Here is a 16,467-nt window from a genome sequence, read left to right as displayed (position 1 = left end):
GCTTACTCCAGGTAACCAATGGAATGCCTGTTTGGGAAGAATGTGAACGAGGTTGTTTTATTTAGCTATAATTTACAGACGTCACATAACTGTACTGTTTTAAAGATCCATTCTCTGAGTGTGTGTGTCTGATTCAGAACAGGCAGCTTACTGTTTGCCATTTCCTTGAGCACTAGTCAAGCATATGTCATGGTCACAGGTAACCAAAGACAGAAAGAATAAATAAACAAAGACAGTTCTTGTTTATATAACACACTTCTAATATTTTGGGGTAAATATCACATAGGTGTCCCCAGTGGAAACCTGGCAACTTTAAAGCAGATCACAGTACTAATAAAAGATTATTAAAAGGACAGGTGGATGACCAGACAGGCAGGCAGAGAGAGATTTCGAAACTCACTCAAAAACTACTAACAAAATGCATCTCCTTATGCTGATCTTTGGGACTGTGCTTCTCCCGAAAGGCAAGTCTTTGTTTCATTTATCTCATCTTTAACTTTTCCATGTTTAAGAAAATAAATATTGTAATTCTCACATGCAAATTTTCCTGTTTAAAAATGCTTTTTCAGCATGTTACTATGTCCTATTAAACGTTTTTCAACAGCCTACATAGTATTTACATTTTTATTTTACTGCTAATCATCTTTATTCTGACCTGCAGCATGTGCACAGATAATTAAATGTCATTTTTCAAAGTATGTTAAAACAAACATGCTTTTTAATGCCAGTATACCCCATTACTCTTTTCAAAGTTAATGGTTTAGAACTTGTCCATGCTATGTAGACAAGAAAATAAATGATTTAACACATTTACATCTTTTCATGTTATTTTCGTGTTTCTGTTTCATGTTTTGTGTTTTGCCAGCCTGCACACTGGTATGTTATGAGTGTATACCAGGGAACATTGAAAGCTTGTCCTCTCCAAATGGGACAAAGTGTCTCAGATGTGACAAACAAGAATGCTTCAAAACTGTAAAGTGCAATGAAAATGAGAACTACTGCTTCTATGGAAAAGGCAACAGACCTTCGGCACTAAGTATGTACATGTTTGATCTTCCTGTGTTCTGAGGTGCTCTCTGATTCATCTGTTATAAATGTTTTCATTTCCTCAGTGAATGCACTTGGGGCAATGGCATTTGGAAAAGGCTGTGCCACCAAGGATCAGTGTTCGAACAGGCAAACGATACAGATCCCAAATTTCTTTGGAGATTACATGAGCTGCTGCCTGGGTGACGTCTGCAACAGTACCAGCAGTCCACATGCCTCCCTCCTGCTCTTGATTTTTTGGGTCTTTTCCCCTTAGCTGGACACCACTACCCAGTTTTTTCTTATCTTCACAGGGTTTCCCCCCAAAGCCCCGAGAAAATAGGATGTTTCATGAGCAAAACATTAAATATCTTTTTTCACTTTGTGTACATGGAGTATTACCAGTACAAAGCAATTTTATGTATTCAGAAAAGTCTTCTGAAAATGTTTTCACAGGAGTTTCCTTTTTTATCTGTTCTGTTGTAGATTTGCTTCCCTGGATCATTGTCCTGTTGCACGACCATCTGTGTGCCAAACTTTAGCTGGCAAACAGATAAAATCATGCTTGATTCTAAAATACTTTGGTATACAGAGAAGTTCATGGTGTACTCAAAGACTGCAAGGTGCCCATGTCCTGTGGCAGCAAAACTACCCTAAATCCTCACCTGTTCACCACCGTGCTTGACAGTTGGCATGATGTGTTTGTGCTGATATGTTGTGTGCTGTATTTTGTCAAACATGGTGGTGTGCATTATGGCCAAACATCTCCACCCTGGCCTCATCTGTCAAAAAAACCCCAGAAGTCTTGTGGTTTATTCAGCAACTTAGCAAATCTAAACCGTGCTCTGTTGTTCTTTTTTGTTTCCTGTTAATTTTTCTAAACAAGACATCACATTTAATATTCCGAGGCCTGTAGAGTGTGAAATGAAGCTATTCTGAATTTTGCGCTGAGCATTTCATGGTCTGACCTAAGGATGTATTTGCTAGGATGTCTACTCCTTGCATTGTCTTAGCAAATACTTGAACAGCCCAGACAAACAACACAGTTGCACAGCACAAGTACTGATGATTAGCAACACTATGCTCTTACTTACTTTCATAGGAAAAGAAAAGGTAAGGGTGTTTTTAATTTTTTAGAAGCTTGTATAAAGTTCTATGACAACTCTCTTTTCCCAATGACACACACACACACACACACGCATATCAACAAACAGTAAAAAGTTTCAGGTTTTGTTGCTTTACACACAAATGCAACAACCCCAAGTCTTATTACATGAATCAAACGAATCAAAATAAATTTAACAGTCTTGCCTGTATTAAATGTTATGTCTGCAATATTTATCTTTTTCACATTGTCTGTAAGACAGTAGCTGAATACTCGGAGTAATTTAAACAGAAATTCCACAATACAAACAACTAAAGTAAAAAAAGCAAACTATATTTACTAGGTATATAAATTCATACATATGACTGCATGACACATATAACATGTCAATAAATATTTTTTAATAATATATGAATGAAGTTCAAACAAAGCTGAAATTTAAATAATTAGATTTTACCAGAACTTCTCTCTCTGAGCCTGTGATTATTACATTGCCATCATTTTTCTTTCTTCTGTGTCTTTTTTTGCATGAAACTTCACAAAATAAAGTTTATATATGCACCAAAGAACTGTACTGCATCTCTCAATGTGCAGTGATAACAAAAAATACAGTTGGAGTCTTTATACTCTCATCCCCTATACACAAAATACTTGACCTTTACAGGTTGGATCAGTGTACATTAATAACAGAAACCACCATTGGCAGTATTTACAGCTGTTTCGGATGACATCATTCAAAACACATGATAAAGAACATGGTCACAGTAAAAAAAATGAATATGTCTCTGTGATGTCTTTGAAGAACTTGAACGTTGCTACAGAGTTGATAAGTGTATATAGCATACGTTTGTCTCTCCACAGGAACAATTCAAACTCTTTGCAGCAGTGTTTTTCCACACTTGTAGGTCAATTATCTGCCTGACATGATTGCTCATGTATTTTTTAAAAGCAATAATCTATCTGAGAAGTTTAATGTTTGTGTTCAGGAACATGCAGGAACTGGAATTAACCTCAAAGTCAAATCATGTTAGGTTTATTTGTATAACACGTTTAAAAGATATATAATATAATATAATATAATATAATATAATATATAAGAAGAAAAAGGAAAGACTTTATTTACCTCAAAGCTGGGAAATGTTTGTGTTACAGCCCCCTCTGTCTCTGCCTTCAGGGTATCTCTTAAATATTTTGATGAAGAGACTTTTTTTTGTTAAGTAAGGACCAGTTAAATGGCTCTATGTGCAATAAATAACATTAGCACACGGAGGTCGCGTGTACCCGAGCGGATTGTCATCAGCTGTATCATAGGTGCTCCACAGATATTAATTCAAACACCACATGCATGCAGGTATTTTAAACAACCATTTGAATCGTATAGAAAAAGCTGCGTTTTGAAAAATACATGTGGACGTAAGATGGATGGATTTTCATCGAATCAGTCTGGGGATCACCTTGTTAGTGGAAAAGTAATATTTTTATGTTTTTAAAAAAAAAAAGTGAAATGGTGTTATTTTGCCAACTGCTGGAGATTAAACTAAATGAATGGGAACAACGGACGTGTTTGTGCCACATATTAAATGTTTTAGCACCTTCACCTCAAACATTTACTTTTTTCAACACTGTTTCTGGTTGGATGGTATGAGATTCCACCCACATAGAGGACAAAGGCCCCATAAAAACAAATAATGTGGAATGAACAACTTCTAGTAATATGATCACTTTTCAAATTTTAACTGAAGATTTTCTTTAAACATTAACAGAAAACATAAAAAATTAATGGAATAATTGGATTACAGTAGTTTATTTCAGTAGTAATGCCATGTTTGACATTTTATTGCCATCCTGTCTCTTTTAGCAGTGGTGTTGTGGGGAGGGAGGTGGTGCTATGCTTATTGAATACCTACTCTAAATCTGGATCAGTCGACACTAAATCCTCCTTCAGTTACATTACTGTACTGAGAGTTTCTTCACTTACCCTTTTCACTCACTGTGTGCTTACATACCATTCTGCATTTGATAATTATTTATTAATATCTGGATCTCTTCTATAGCATGTTTTTTTTGTCCTGTCTTCCTCCCTTTACCCCCAGTCAGTGGTGGCAGATGGCTGCCCTTCCCAGAGCAGAGCAGAAATAACATAGAAAGCAAGCAAAACAAACAAAAAGCAAAGCAACCCTGGAGTGAAGAGCCTTAAAGCACAGAGAGAAACACACACAAAAGACAGACAGGAAAGAAGCAGTAGTGGGGCATATCCACCGTCCTCTTATTTAGGATCAGCGACCCCTCCTCCTTCCTGTTTTTTTCTTTTCATCTTCCACTTATGATATACACGACCCTACACCATAACGTCTTCCAAACCAGTCTCTCATCCATCATTGCATTGGGTCCCTTTGTCAGCTTTATGGCCAAAGTGAGTCTGAAAGTCTACAGAAAGGCAGTTAATCAGTTAATCCATTCAACACTTTTGTTGGGCGCGCATGCTAGACATAAACTACTACCCATGCTGAGTAAGGGTTTACTTCTTTGCCTTCTGGTGTTTGAGACGAGGACCAGAACTTCAGGTGTCTGCCCTGCAGAGGCCAGGTTTATTTGCTTATAGAGATAATGAAAGGCTGTACACTTGTGCCTTATAGTCACCAGAGATGGGCAGTAACGCGTTACTGTAATCCGATTACTTTTTTCAAGTAACGAGTAATGTAAGGGATTACCATTGCAAAAACAGTAATTAGATTACCGTTACTTTCCCGTAGGAACGCTGCGTTACTGGGTTACTAAAACCGTGATTTTTTGCGAGAATGTCTCATGTGTGTAAACACAAAAAACTATTTTATTTTATGTGCTGGAATGTGCAGAAAATAGGTTTAAACGTTAAACAAATTTCTTCCAGTCAGAGAATGTTGCATATAATTAAATTTTTGCTTGATGCATAAAGTTAAAAGATTAAAACTAATAAAACAAGTTTTAAAAAGAGACTTTTCCATTTGATTACATTTTGTATGATGGATTATGCAGAAAAAGTAGAATTGGGCTGAAAGATCTATCGCTTTATCACCTATTCAGGTTGTAAATTGTGTTTTTAAAAAGTAACTAAGTAATTAATTACCTTTGAAAATAAGTAATCAGTAAAGTAATGGGATTACTTTTTTGGGGAAGTAATCAGTAATTAGTTACTGATTACTTTTTTCAAGTAACTTGACCAACACTGATAGTCACTCACAGAGCCGTCTGCTCTTACCTTACAGCCGTTTACATAATTGGATGCTTTTACCTTACAGCCATTTGTGGGACCTTTTGTCTTTATCTTACATCTATTTAAGGCGTCTTATGTTTATAAATTGTGACAGTTTGAGGAGCCTTATGTTTTTTGCTTATAGTCCCAGAAAAGGCCGCAGACCCTTCCTTTGCAGCCATCCAAACACCTGCATGCCTCTGCATGGCAGCTGCACACAGAGAAGGGTCCCATGCGCATATTTGTCTATGAATTAACCCTTCGTCGAACTAGTAACAGTAGGCCATAAAGCTATCAAAGGTTTCTTACTGATCCTCATTGTTACATGTTTAAACAGTATTAATCAACAGTGTTGGGCAGGTTACTTTGAAAAAGTAATTAATTATAGTAACTGGTTCCTTCTTCAAAAAAGTAACTGAGTTAGTAACTGAGCTACAAGATTCTAAAAGTAATTAATTACTTGAAAAGTAACTATTGCATTACTTTTAGAAAAATGTTTAACCCTCTGGGGTCCAGGGTATAATTGGCCATATTTAACAACTTTTGATTTTACTTCTACATTTTACCTTTAAAAACTATTTACTTTGCCTTATTTGGTATCATTCTTTTCAGCACAACCTCACGTGTCTGAATTTACAGTTATGTTTTCATTTTGACATACTGTATTAACACAATTGATCTAAAATCAGACAAAAAAACATAAAATCCGAGTAGAAAGTTATATTTTTTACTGTAACAACCACAAACATGTTTATTGAAACATATTTCATAACTTTAAATGCAAATATTAATTGTCAATTTTAAAATCATATGCACAGGTTTTGCAAACAACAAAGTTATTTGCAGCCATTTACCTTTTACCCCTTTTTTAAAATAACCATTTCAAACTATTTACATAACAATCAGCTGTTCTGCATTCAATAAGATGCCACACAAATTATTTGTGCCACTCCAAAAGAATAATTTCTGTCCACTATAAAGGAGAACATCACAGCCTGATACCTGCAGGTCTGACAGCAGCAGGTGTATCACTCCTCCTGTTTTTTTACCTGGAGACAGAAGTCGCCTCATTGTTTTGACCATTGACTGTAGAAAACAGTCAATGGTTTTGACACACAACACAAAACTATCCACAACACTACACACTAACTACACACTCCAAACATGCTAAACGTCACAAATCTCTCACATCTCAAAGCTCGCTCTCTCTCTTTTTCTGCTGTCTTTCTCTCTTTCTTTCTCGCCGTCACTCCTAAAACTTCCCCCTCTTCCTAAACTTTTTTTGGTCATAAGCAGAGAGTGCTTTCTAGCGCTGTCCTTACACAGTAAGAGAAACTATTCAGGAAAAACACCGTGTATATATTGTTTATCATGACTCTGGTTTTACTGGCCTATCAACACGATTTAAAAACTGGTATATATCACCTTGTTGCTTTGTAATCTTAAAGTGGTCGTGTGATTGGCTTTCCACGACTACTATATTCTTCCTCAGTCAAACTGCAGCACTCATGCGACTGTTTTTCTCCCTGATCCCATACAGGTGTTGTGCCAAAAAGTGATCGTCTACCAGAAAGTGATTGCCATCCGCGGGAGCGCGAGCAGCTGCTTAAAGCTGTAGCGCCCGATTACTTACGTAGACAGCTACTTCCATGCAACTGATATGAGATGCGGTAAGCTGAACACAGCTTCAGCCGTCTGTCTGTTGAAAAATAGTAAGGCGACCTCACCGAATTTTCTTGTTAGTAAGGGTAACGGCGTTGTAACGATAGGAATAGTAATCAGTTAGATTACTTGTTACTGAAAAAAGTAACGCCGTTATTCCCATCACTGGACATAGACGTAGACTTTGTGGGGAAATTCGAAAATTCACATGTTACAGCATCACAAAGGTCAGGAAGAAAGAGTGAATTAAAGATATCTTAGAAAAAATAAAAATAAAAAAACAAATAAAAAATGGGAGTACTGGAAATTGGGAAGTGGGAGTGATAGAATATACGTGCATATTTTAGCAGGTATCTATTGTATGTGTTTGTTATACAGCCTGATATGATCCTCCACATGCAGGTTTGATGAGTTTGAGTGTTGTCCATGATGGATGGATATTTGCTTGTATAACGTGAGGGTTCACTAGATGGTTTGGAATCTCTCTGAATTATTAGGAACAGCAAGATGGAGACGGATAACTTTTTAGCAGCCTCTTTACTCTCAGCACACAGCAACAACAACCCACCCTTCCTGTGTATGTGCCGCCCTCATGAATACTTCACTGGCCTTTCAGAAGCCAGGAAATCTTATACTTAGATCAAAACAGGGAAAACAACTAGGTAGATATAACACATACTTATTACTGGTTTGAACATGCATGTCTAAACATTCAAACATGTAAACATGTAATATCAAAACACGTAACCACCAAATAGCTACATAACTAGCTTTATAACCTTTGTAAACACCTCTTTGTATATCAAATTAGATTTAAATTTACTTCTACGCTTTACACTTGGTTAACACCCTCCTCTCATTAACCTCCTCTATGGGGTCTAAGGGATTGGCAATGAGAGAGCTGGCCCTCTGCAGCAATGAAGTCATTTCCTTTCTCTCTCCGTGATGCTTCCCAGCACAAAATAGCAAACTCATATCAGCAGAGATGCGCTGTGTTCATTTATTCATCTCCTGGCTTGGGATGATTGAATGGACTGTTAACACCCACAGTGGCTGCATTAACAACAGAACAAAGGCATGCAAGTTTAATGTAATCCAAACCTGTCAGTCAGACATCATATCCATGTCACAAGTTGTGTCATCCACGGCATTATAGATTACAATTAAAGAAAAGGAAAGGTTCTTTGTCCACCACTGAGCAACTTGTGAACCAAGACATGTTCAGATTTTAAAAGACATGGGCCAGTGTGAAATAAGCTATTATCTTTTAGTTATTTAGAAGAAAGGACATTTAGTTTTGTTTATTTGTATATTCACCTTTGAATTATTAAAAAATAAAACCTGACATCACAGCAGTTTGTACCTTTAACAGCATGTAGAACAAACCTAATGACATTCACATAAAGCTTCAGTCAAACAATTCTTTGAGGGTTGCAAAACTGGGCAGGTAACTTGCATAAAATGAAGCTGACTCAGTCCCCAAAACAACTGAAAACCTGTGTGTTTATCACAACAACATAGCAGTGTTTGCTCAGTATATTTTACGATTTGGCTTAGTGTGCATTGCACTAAATTACTCAGCAAGTGAAACAGCCTCACATGTGTTAAAAGAGGGAGAAAATACTATTTTCTGAAATACATTGTTTATTACAGTCAGTGGCCAGTAGGCGTCACTGTGGAGATGGGTTTAAGATTTCCAGTACAATTTCGATGAATGTGTCAGTATTTCACAGAGCCTCACTTGGCCTATCACTACCTCACAAACTGTGGTCTGTTGGTGAGATAATCAGTTGTCCATACAGTAAGGCGATGGTCGACTCCTGCTGAATTATATTGAAAGCGTTAGACAAGTCAAAAAATGTGACCCTCAGTGTTCCCGTGCTTTCTAGATGTGACAATGATCTGTGCAGGAGGTAAATAACTGCATCATCCACCCCAATACAGGAATAGTAAATGAACATCAGATGGTCCATCAGATTGCTGTATGCAAAGAGCTCCCTATGAGATGAAATATTTCTTATTGTTCTCTTCATTTGTTGTTGTAGGTAACAGTTTGCAGTCACTGCTGTCACTGAAATGTATGAAGGCAAAGGGGACCAGAAAGATCCCTTCCTCTCCAATAGAAATATTGTGCTCGTTCCACAGGGATAAGTAACAACTTCTGTGGGATCTCAATATTTTCCAAAGTTAGTTATGATGGTTTTTGTAAAACAACCAGTTTTAAATTTTACTAATTTGTTATCGACATTTTTTGATAGTGGTATATGTATTAAAAGGATTGTGACCGTAAACAGCAGGCAAAATGCAATTTGCCTCAGCGGAGAACAAGTTCTCTGTAACCTGCTTTGTAACATTTATCCTTCACATCATTTTCCTGCACAGAAAGCAAAAACATGTTGACCTTGGTTCCCTGATAGTCCTGTCCCTGGCCTGGGAAGATACTGCAGTTGAGCACAGATGATGTTGTTGAAAACAAATCACGTGTCATTGGATGATTAAATGTCTGGTCTGCCTGTTGAAGCACTTTGGAAGTACTGCTTTGTTAACAGGATGCACATTACATTACAAACATGCGTTTATTAATACCTGCATATTTATTTTTTTTAACATTTTTTGCTAAATCGCCATTCTTGAAAAATCTTTGGACATCATTGGTGACTTTAGAAGCTTATCACTCTGTTTCCTGTCAGGAAATGGGATGTTTACAGGTGAACTTACCCCTTGGGCAGAGGTGGTGAGTTTGAAAAGAAAGAGATAATTTTCTCTCTGCAAATGACTAAAGAAAAATGTGAGAATAACTTTTATTTCTTAAGTTATTGTTAACGATGTCTCAGTTTTTATGATGTTTTAATGTTTTAATAAAAGTTAACTTACAATACAATCAAAACTCCTTCTGCAAAATCTGATGCAATCAGTACTTATTTTGTTTTAATAGTGGACATTTCTAACTAATATGTACATGACCCAGATAACACTGAGTTAAGTCAATTCAAGTCATTCAAGTTGTGAGAATGAATCAGACTCAAAGCATTCAAAGTTTTATTGTTGACCTAACCTGCTTTTTGAAAGAAAGATTGTTTTGATGTCCATTATACTTCGGTTTTATCAGCTTTCACAGAATCACAGAAGAAGCACTCCAGAGATGCACAAAACTAGAAAAAAACCACAAAAGCATTTCTAATAGCGTGAGTATTCATCACTAAGACAAACTAAATATTGCTATCTGTAGCAACAACTGCTGCTGTTCTCTTTGGGAGTGGACATCCTGCAAAGATCACTCTTAACATCCCAATGATGCAATGATAAAAGATAGTTAAAGAATTTTAAAACTTTACCACAAACTCTTTTTACAAATGTATTGAAGCTTTTACAAATTTGAAAATATTATAGAATAGAAAATTTAAATAACTTGATTTTGTTTTATAATTATTATTTGTCACTGTCAAACACAGAAGGAAGGAGTGCTCTGAAAAAAGAAGACAACCTTTTGTCACCAGAACTGCTTATAACCTAAACAGAAACTAAACTGAAACTCACTTGTATCCGACCATCACACATATACGCATATTTGCTGATCCCTGGGACTGTGCTGCTCCCCAATGTCAAGTTTTTTGTTCAGTTACCTGTTCTTTAACGTTTACATTTCTAAAAAAGTAAGTACTGTAATTTCCAGTTATTCATTGTTATTTTTTAATGTGTACATGCTGTATTGAACTATTAGCTTTCTGTGTGACAGTGTTTTAGATCCATTACACTCACAGAGCACTTTACAGTCTGCTAACATGGAAACTTTAAATAAAAACAGCAGCATGTTTCATAGACCTGTCATTTGCTCTTTTGATTATCCACATTATTATCAACAGCTTCATCCATCCTGGGCGAAAACTGGTGAGAGAGACCATGCTGGGTTTCGTCGTTCCAGAGGTTTGGAGAAACTTGTTCGCTTTCTTTCATCACAGAAAGGTGTCACATGTTCTGTTAACCCACTGAGAGATGCACCATTTCAGAAACATCAGGAAGACTGAAGTTCATTGCAAGGATGAAGGAGGACTGATGATGTTCACCACCAGGTCTCTTACAGGGAAATCTTCTGAACAACACGATAGGCCCGCTCCAGAAGATGGATAAACCCAGCATTTCATGAAAACTGTGATGGAGGCCGTTGCTTTGTGTAATGTTATAAATAGTTGGAAAATCCTAAGAGGCTCTGGACTTTTACATAAAGATTATATATTCAGTTCTGTAGAAAGTATATTTAAAAATATATGATCCTCTCTGGTTACTCTGGTATGAATGACTCTGAATCACTTAATGGTAAATAACACACTACTGGAAAAAAAACGGTGAAAGATTTCCAGATTACTAACTTTTAGTTCAACATACAAGTGATGACCTTTGACCTTCATCAGGTTTTATTTAATTGTGTCAGAGAGAATCTCATGTGCTCTTCATGCAGCTGAGTACATCAAGTGTTTAAAACGGAAGCTCTGTAGGTCTGAGATCAGCAGCTTTCTGATACATCAAACTGAGGTACTGTTAATGCTGTTACTGTTAATCCCTGTTACTACTGTTAATTCCTTTGACTTTTGTCTTTAACTTTATCAATAAAACAGCTGCAGCTTTCACTGACAGCACATGTGGTACTTTAATCTTTTTACTGCAGTTTACATGTGAATATGTTGGATGATCTGTCTGTTGTCACTGGGTGGTGCTGAGGTCTGAATCTTAGGGCAGCTCCTGTAATCACAAAGAGAACAGAATCATCACAAACTGAAATATAAAGTTTTTCTCTCAAATATGAAATTTAGCTGATCCTTCTTTGGCCTCACACACTCAGGATCTAAAGTTCTGCTCTTACATTTTTTTCAGTTCTACAGTTCTGCTGACAGCTGACATCTGAGCTGTTTATTAAAAAATGGCCAAAGCCTTATATACTAACATGGAGGAGGCGGGGTTTATGACCTATACTGCAGCCAGATACATGGGGGCAATCAAGATGTTTTAACTTCATTTTTGGGGAGCTATTAGGTGGTCGGTATTTTATATAGTCACTGGTGTTTACTATGAGAATGTGTCTCCATATTTTTCCCGTGCCCTCTGTGTGCTGTATTTCGTCGCGCTTTTTCTGTTCACAAGTTTCTCTCCATATGTTTCAATTGATGTCTGTATTGTGAATTCACTTCTTTTCTCCCCAGCCTGTCATGTCCCTCTGTCCGTGTCTCTTGCCTCTCTCTCCATGTTTCCCCTCGTCGTGTCTCCTCCTTTTGTCTCCCCAGCGTAATGATAGTTTATATTACAAAAGCTACCCACAGGGGGTGCAAGAGGATTGGAAAAGACCACAGAGAAAGACAGGGCAAGTCTACAAATAAAAAGCTAGCTGAAGCTAGCACAAAGAGCCATTCTTGATGTTTATTCATAAAGAATAAGATTATTAAACCTAGTCCATCTAGTTCCCATGTGCATTCCTTCCCCCCACCTCCTAGGTCAAGCTGCACGAATTAGTCTGTATCTTGGTGTTTCCTGTTTTACACTGACAATTTCACATGTGTTCAGTGTTAGTTTATTCATCCCAGCTGTGTGCCCATGTGTTTCCACTCTCCCCAATCATCATCTTGTGCATATATTGTGTCTGTTTCCCTGTATCTCTTGTCAGGTTGTGTGCATTTCACTCCATGGTCCAAGTTCCTCGTCCAGGTCCCATGTTCTGTCTTCTCTGTTTAAGTTTTTGTTTTAGTTTGCCAGGCTTAGTTTGCAAGTCTTGGTTCTTGTTTCAGCTTTCATTTTTAAGTTCTTCCAGCCTTTAATAAACGGCTTACCTTTGTTTTAAAAAACTACTCTCGCCTTTTCGCGTCTGCGTAACCTCTCACATTACGATCTGCCATCTCAAATCATGATAGAGAATCTCTCAACTTGTCTTAAGAGGTGAAAATACAGACTGTCTTTTTATTTCCCTGTAAAAAATAAGAAAAAGAAAAAAAGAGTAGAGTGCAAATGAGCAGTATACCGGTTTAAACAGCTGTTTTTACCAGTTTATTGTTTTCAATGATGTACTGTACCTCAGCGGTCCCCAACCCCCGGGCCTCGGACCGGTACCGGTCTGTAAGTCGTTTGGTACCGGGCCGCGAGAGTTGAGGCTCAGGTGTGAAATGTATGGTTTTCAGGGGGTTTTTTTGGTTTTCAGCGTTATTTTGTTTTCCTTTTTATCGTTAACTCGGTTTTCCTGGGTCTTTTCACGTGTGTCATGAATAAATCTTCATTTTTTCGGTACCGGTACTAGTTTTATTTTGTTGTATTTATACACCTAAAAGGCCGGTCCGTGAAAACATTGTCGGGCATAAACCGGTCTGTGGCGCAAAAAAGATTAGGGACCGCTGCTGTACCTCATTGATACTCTTGATGATATCATGTGTGCAGCAATTAAACAGGAGTATAATCTGTGTGGGCAATAAGCACACAAATTGAAAAAAAAAAATATAAGTCTGCTCCTGGAAACAATTATTTACAATCTAAAAGTACTTCAGCAATGGAATAAAACAAACTTACAGAAGTTTCTATCTACTATTCAAAATAATAAGAAATAAAGCATTTTAATAAAACTGACATTTAGAGCACGTTTGAAACTAAAACAATTCCCAAACAAATCCCTCAGTAAATTCAGGACTAAAAGAATGACACAGCATAGATGTTAATACAATTTAATGTCAGAGATTTAATTATCTAGACTCAGAAAGCACTGAGTTACAGGTCCTATGAAGCCTTTTCCCAGTTGGTTGCTTTAACTTTGAATAAACTACATCAAAACTACATCAAGCACAAAGGTCACATTATGAGTAACTTTGTGTTAAACAGAGACACATGGATATGGATATGTTATAATGTGCACATGACGAAGTTATTAAAAAAAGGCTTTTACCATATTAGTACAGTATATTTGCAAGACAGATTCTGTACTTTTTTAACTAGTTAAATCTGGTCAGTCTGGTCACCTGTCTAAAAACTAGTCAGTCATTCAAGTTGACCAAATGAAATTGAAAGTACGCAGAGTTTAACTATTTGAGATTGAAACTGAAAGGCTGACCGCAATTATGATTACCTGCTTTCATAGGATCTCAGAAAAAGCATTACAGAGAAGCACAATGCTTAAAACAGCACTTCTAATGACCTGCGTGTTCATCACTGAGACAATTTATTTACAAATGGAGCAAAAGATCACTGTTACCACCCCAAAACCGGGTTAAGTCATTTTTAAACTTTAAATTTATTCTTCTTCAGCCCTTTGGAAACTCTAAAAATCTGCTAATAAATAAATGGATACATAATGCATAAAGCAAAGAAAGGAAAAAGAGAAACTTACATGTTGTCAAGTTTTATCACTTCTGAAAGCAGAAGGAAGGAGTGGTTTGAAGGAGAAGATCAACCCCTCAAGTCCCGCCCCTTCTCATCACGACTACTTGTAACCTGAGTAGAAACTAAACTAAAACTCATTGGTTTCTGACCATCACACAATGCATATCCTTGTGTTGATCCTTGGTACTGTGCTGCTTCCTGCAGGCGAGTTTTTTGTTTCTAAGAAAGTACATATTAATTTTCTGTTCCATTTTCATTCTTAATGCTTTTACAATGCGTTGTTACACTCTCGTAAACACCAGTCTACATCTTACAAATAAATGTACTACTTCCTATAGTACATTTATTTGTGGACATAGAAAAAAAACTTTTAAAATTCATTTCAGTGAATGTATTAGAATTTGTCCATGCTTTGTAGACAAAAAAAGTTGATTTAACTTTTCTTTATCTTTGAATGTTTCTTGTTTAATCAGCCTGTGCATTGCAGTGTTATGAATGCATACCAGGACTATCTCTAAACTGCACTGAGACAACAAAAGAATGTCCTTCCAATACTCAGTGTGGTTCATTCAGAATAATTTCATATGCAGGTATGATATTTTATAGTTACTTATTTTATTCTGTTTTGAACTTGTTCAGTTTTCAATGTTCCTCTTCAATGGTTGCAGGTGGTACAGATCTCACTGATGTTAAAATGAAAATGTGCGCTCTGGCTGAAGAGTGCAGTGAGGCCTCAGTCAACCTTGGAGTTGCCCAAGCTGTAATTACTAGCAAGTGTTGCACCTCTGATCTTTGCAACACTCAAGATGCCCCTGGTAATTTACACCATGATTCTTGGTATTTTAAAATGTTACTTGATGTTGTTGAAACTCAAATTTTGTTTTATGTGCAAAAACTGTTAAAAAAATGATTTTACTGATTTTACTCATTATGTGAATTGTGTTCTTGAGTGAGTCAGTTTTAGGAAATATATTTGCCCTCAATCAACGTATACACTCGAGGGGCTGAGGGCACAGTGACCCCATCTGTGAAAATTTGTTATTGAGCGACTCATCGTCACAGTAAAAAGAGTAAAAACTTTTAAAAGTATCTCAATAACAATAACAATACCAATAACATAAATATACACTTTTTGTATATCTGAGTTTTGGAACTTAGCTAAAATGAGCAGGGAGACAAATATTAGAAATATTTCTGTTTTTAACAGGTGGCACCATACCCTCTCCAAATGGGAAAAAGTGCTACCAATGCGATGGAATCGATTGCACCAAAACTCTAACCTGCAATGGAAATGAGGACCACTGCATCTCAGTAGCAGGTAACAGGCGTTGAGTTTGTTCTTTCCTGCTCAGAGCAACGTTCAGTGACTCATTTGTTCAAACTTGCAGCACAGTAAAATCATTTTTGTTTCCTCAATGAATGCAGAAGGGGAAACCACTAAAGTAAAGGGCTGCACCTCCAAGATGATTTGCTCAAACACAAAAATTGCGCAGATCTCAGCAATCATTGGAGCAGAAATCAGCTGCTGTCAGGGTGACCTCTGCAACAGTCCCAGCACTGCTGTAACAACAACATCACAGCCCAGCAGTACAACTGCTAGCACTACAACAAGCCTCATGATGCTGCTCTTTGTGACACTGCTGATTTCTTTGGTCTTATTCTCTTAGCCAATGGAAACAACAGCATCATAGCCCAATTGTTCTTCTCACCTTCACAATGCTTTCACCCATTTATCTCAGAGCTCAGAGAAATAAAATTGTAAAATAAAATTGGCTGTATTTTTGTTTTCTTTCTCATTTCTCAAACATTTTGCTCTCAGTAGATTTTGACATATAAAATGTCTGCATAGAATAGCACAGAGTTAGTGAAGGGGTACATAAACTACTAATTGTACTCATTATTCTTGTCTTGTAAACTTAGACACTAATTGCCTACATTTGGCTCATAAAACTCCATAGTTCCCAGAAAGAATTGACTTCCTATCATAGGTGTTAGAGTCTGATTTATTTAGAGCATAGATCATTCTGTCCCCATATTTAACTTTGCATTTGTTAGTCACTGCCACCCCTATGAAAAAATTCTGGAGGCACCACTG

The 16,467-nt window shown here is 36.9% G+C and overlaps 1 protein-coding gene across 1 annotated transcript; it reads left to right on the top strand.

Moving 5' to 3' along the window:
- The first annotated feature begins 12,694 nt into the window (after nt 1-12,694).
- On the top strand, nt 12,695-16,115 carry LOC109200297 (urokinase plasminogen activator surface receptor). The gene is made up of 5 exons (XM_019355806.2): nt 12,695-12,719; nt 14,846-14,962; nt 15,041-15,187; nt 15,580-15,690; nt 15,798-16,115. The coding sequence occupies exons 1-5, from the start codon at nt 12,698-12,700 to the stop codon at nt 16,037-16,039; spliced, it is 639 nt and encodes a 212-aa protein (XP_019211351.2). The 5' UTR covers nt 12,695-12,697; the 3' UTR covers nt 16,040-16,115.
- The last annotated feature ends 352 nt before the right edge of the window (nt 16,116-16,467 follow it).

This window comes from Oreochromis niloticus, unplaced genomic scaffold (assembly GCF_001858045.2).
Source record: "Oreochromis niloticus isolate F11D_XX unplaced genomic scaffold, O_niloticus_UMD_NMBU tig00001461_pilon, whole genome shotgun sequence".
NCBI lineage: Eukaryota > Metazoa > Chordata > Actinopteri > Cichliformes > Cichlidae > Oreochromis > Oreochromis niloticus.
Note: the sequence above shows the minus strand (reverse complement) of the source record. Positions and strands in the feature narration are given on the sequence as shown.

Excerpts from the sequence above, each read along its gene's own strand:
- LOC109200297 (XM_019355806.2), top strand. The coding sequence starts at position 12,698 with ATGGTCCAAGTTCCTCGTCCAG. Across the intron at positions 14,963-15,040 it reads CAGAATAATTTCATATGCAG|GTGGTACAGATCTCACTGAT; the intron begins GTATGATATTTT and ends CAATGGTTGCAG. Across the intron at positions 15,188-15,579 it reads CAACACTCAAGATGCCCCTG|GTGGCACCATACCCTCTCCA; the intron begins GTAATTTACACC and ends TGTTTTTAACAG.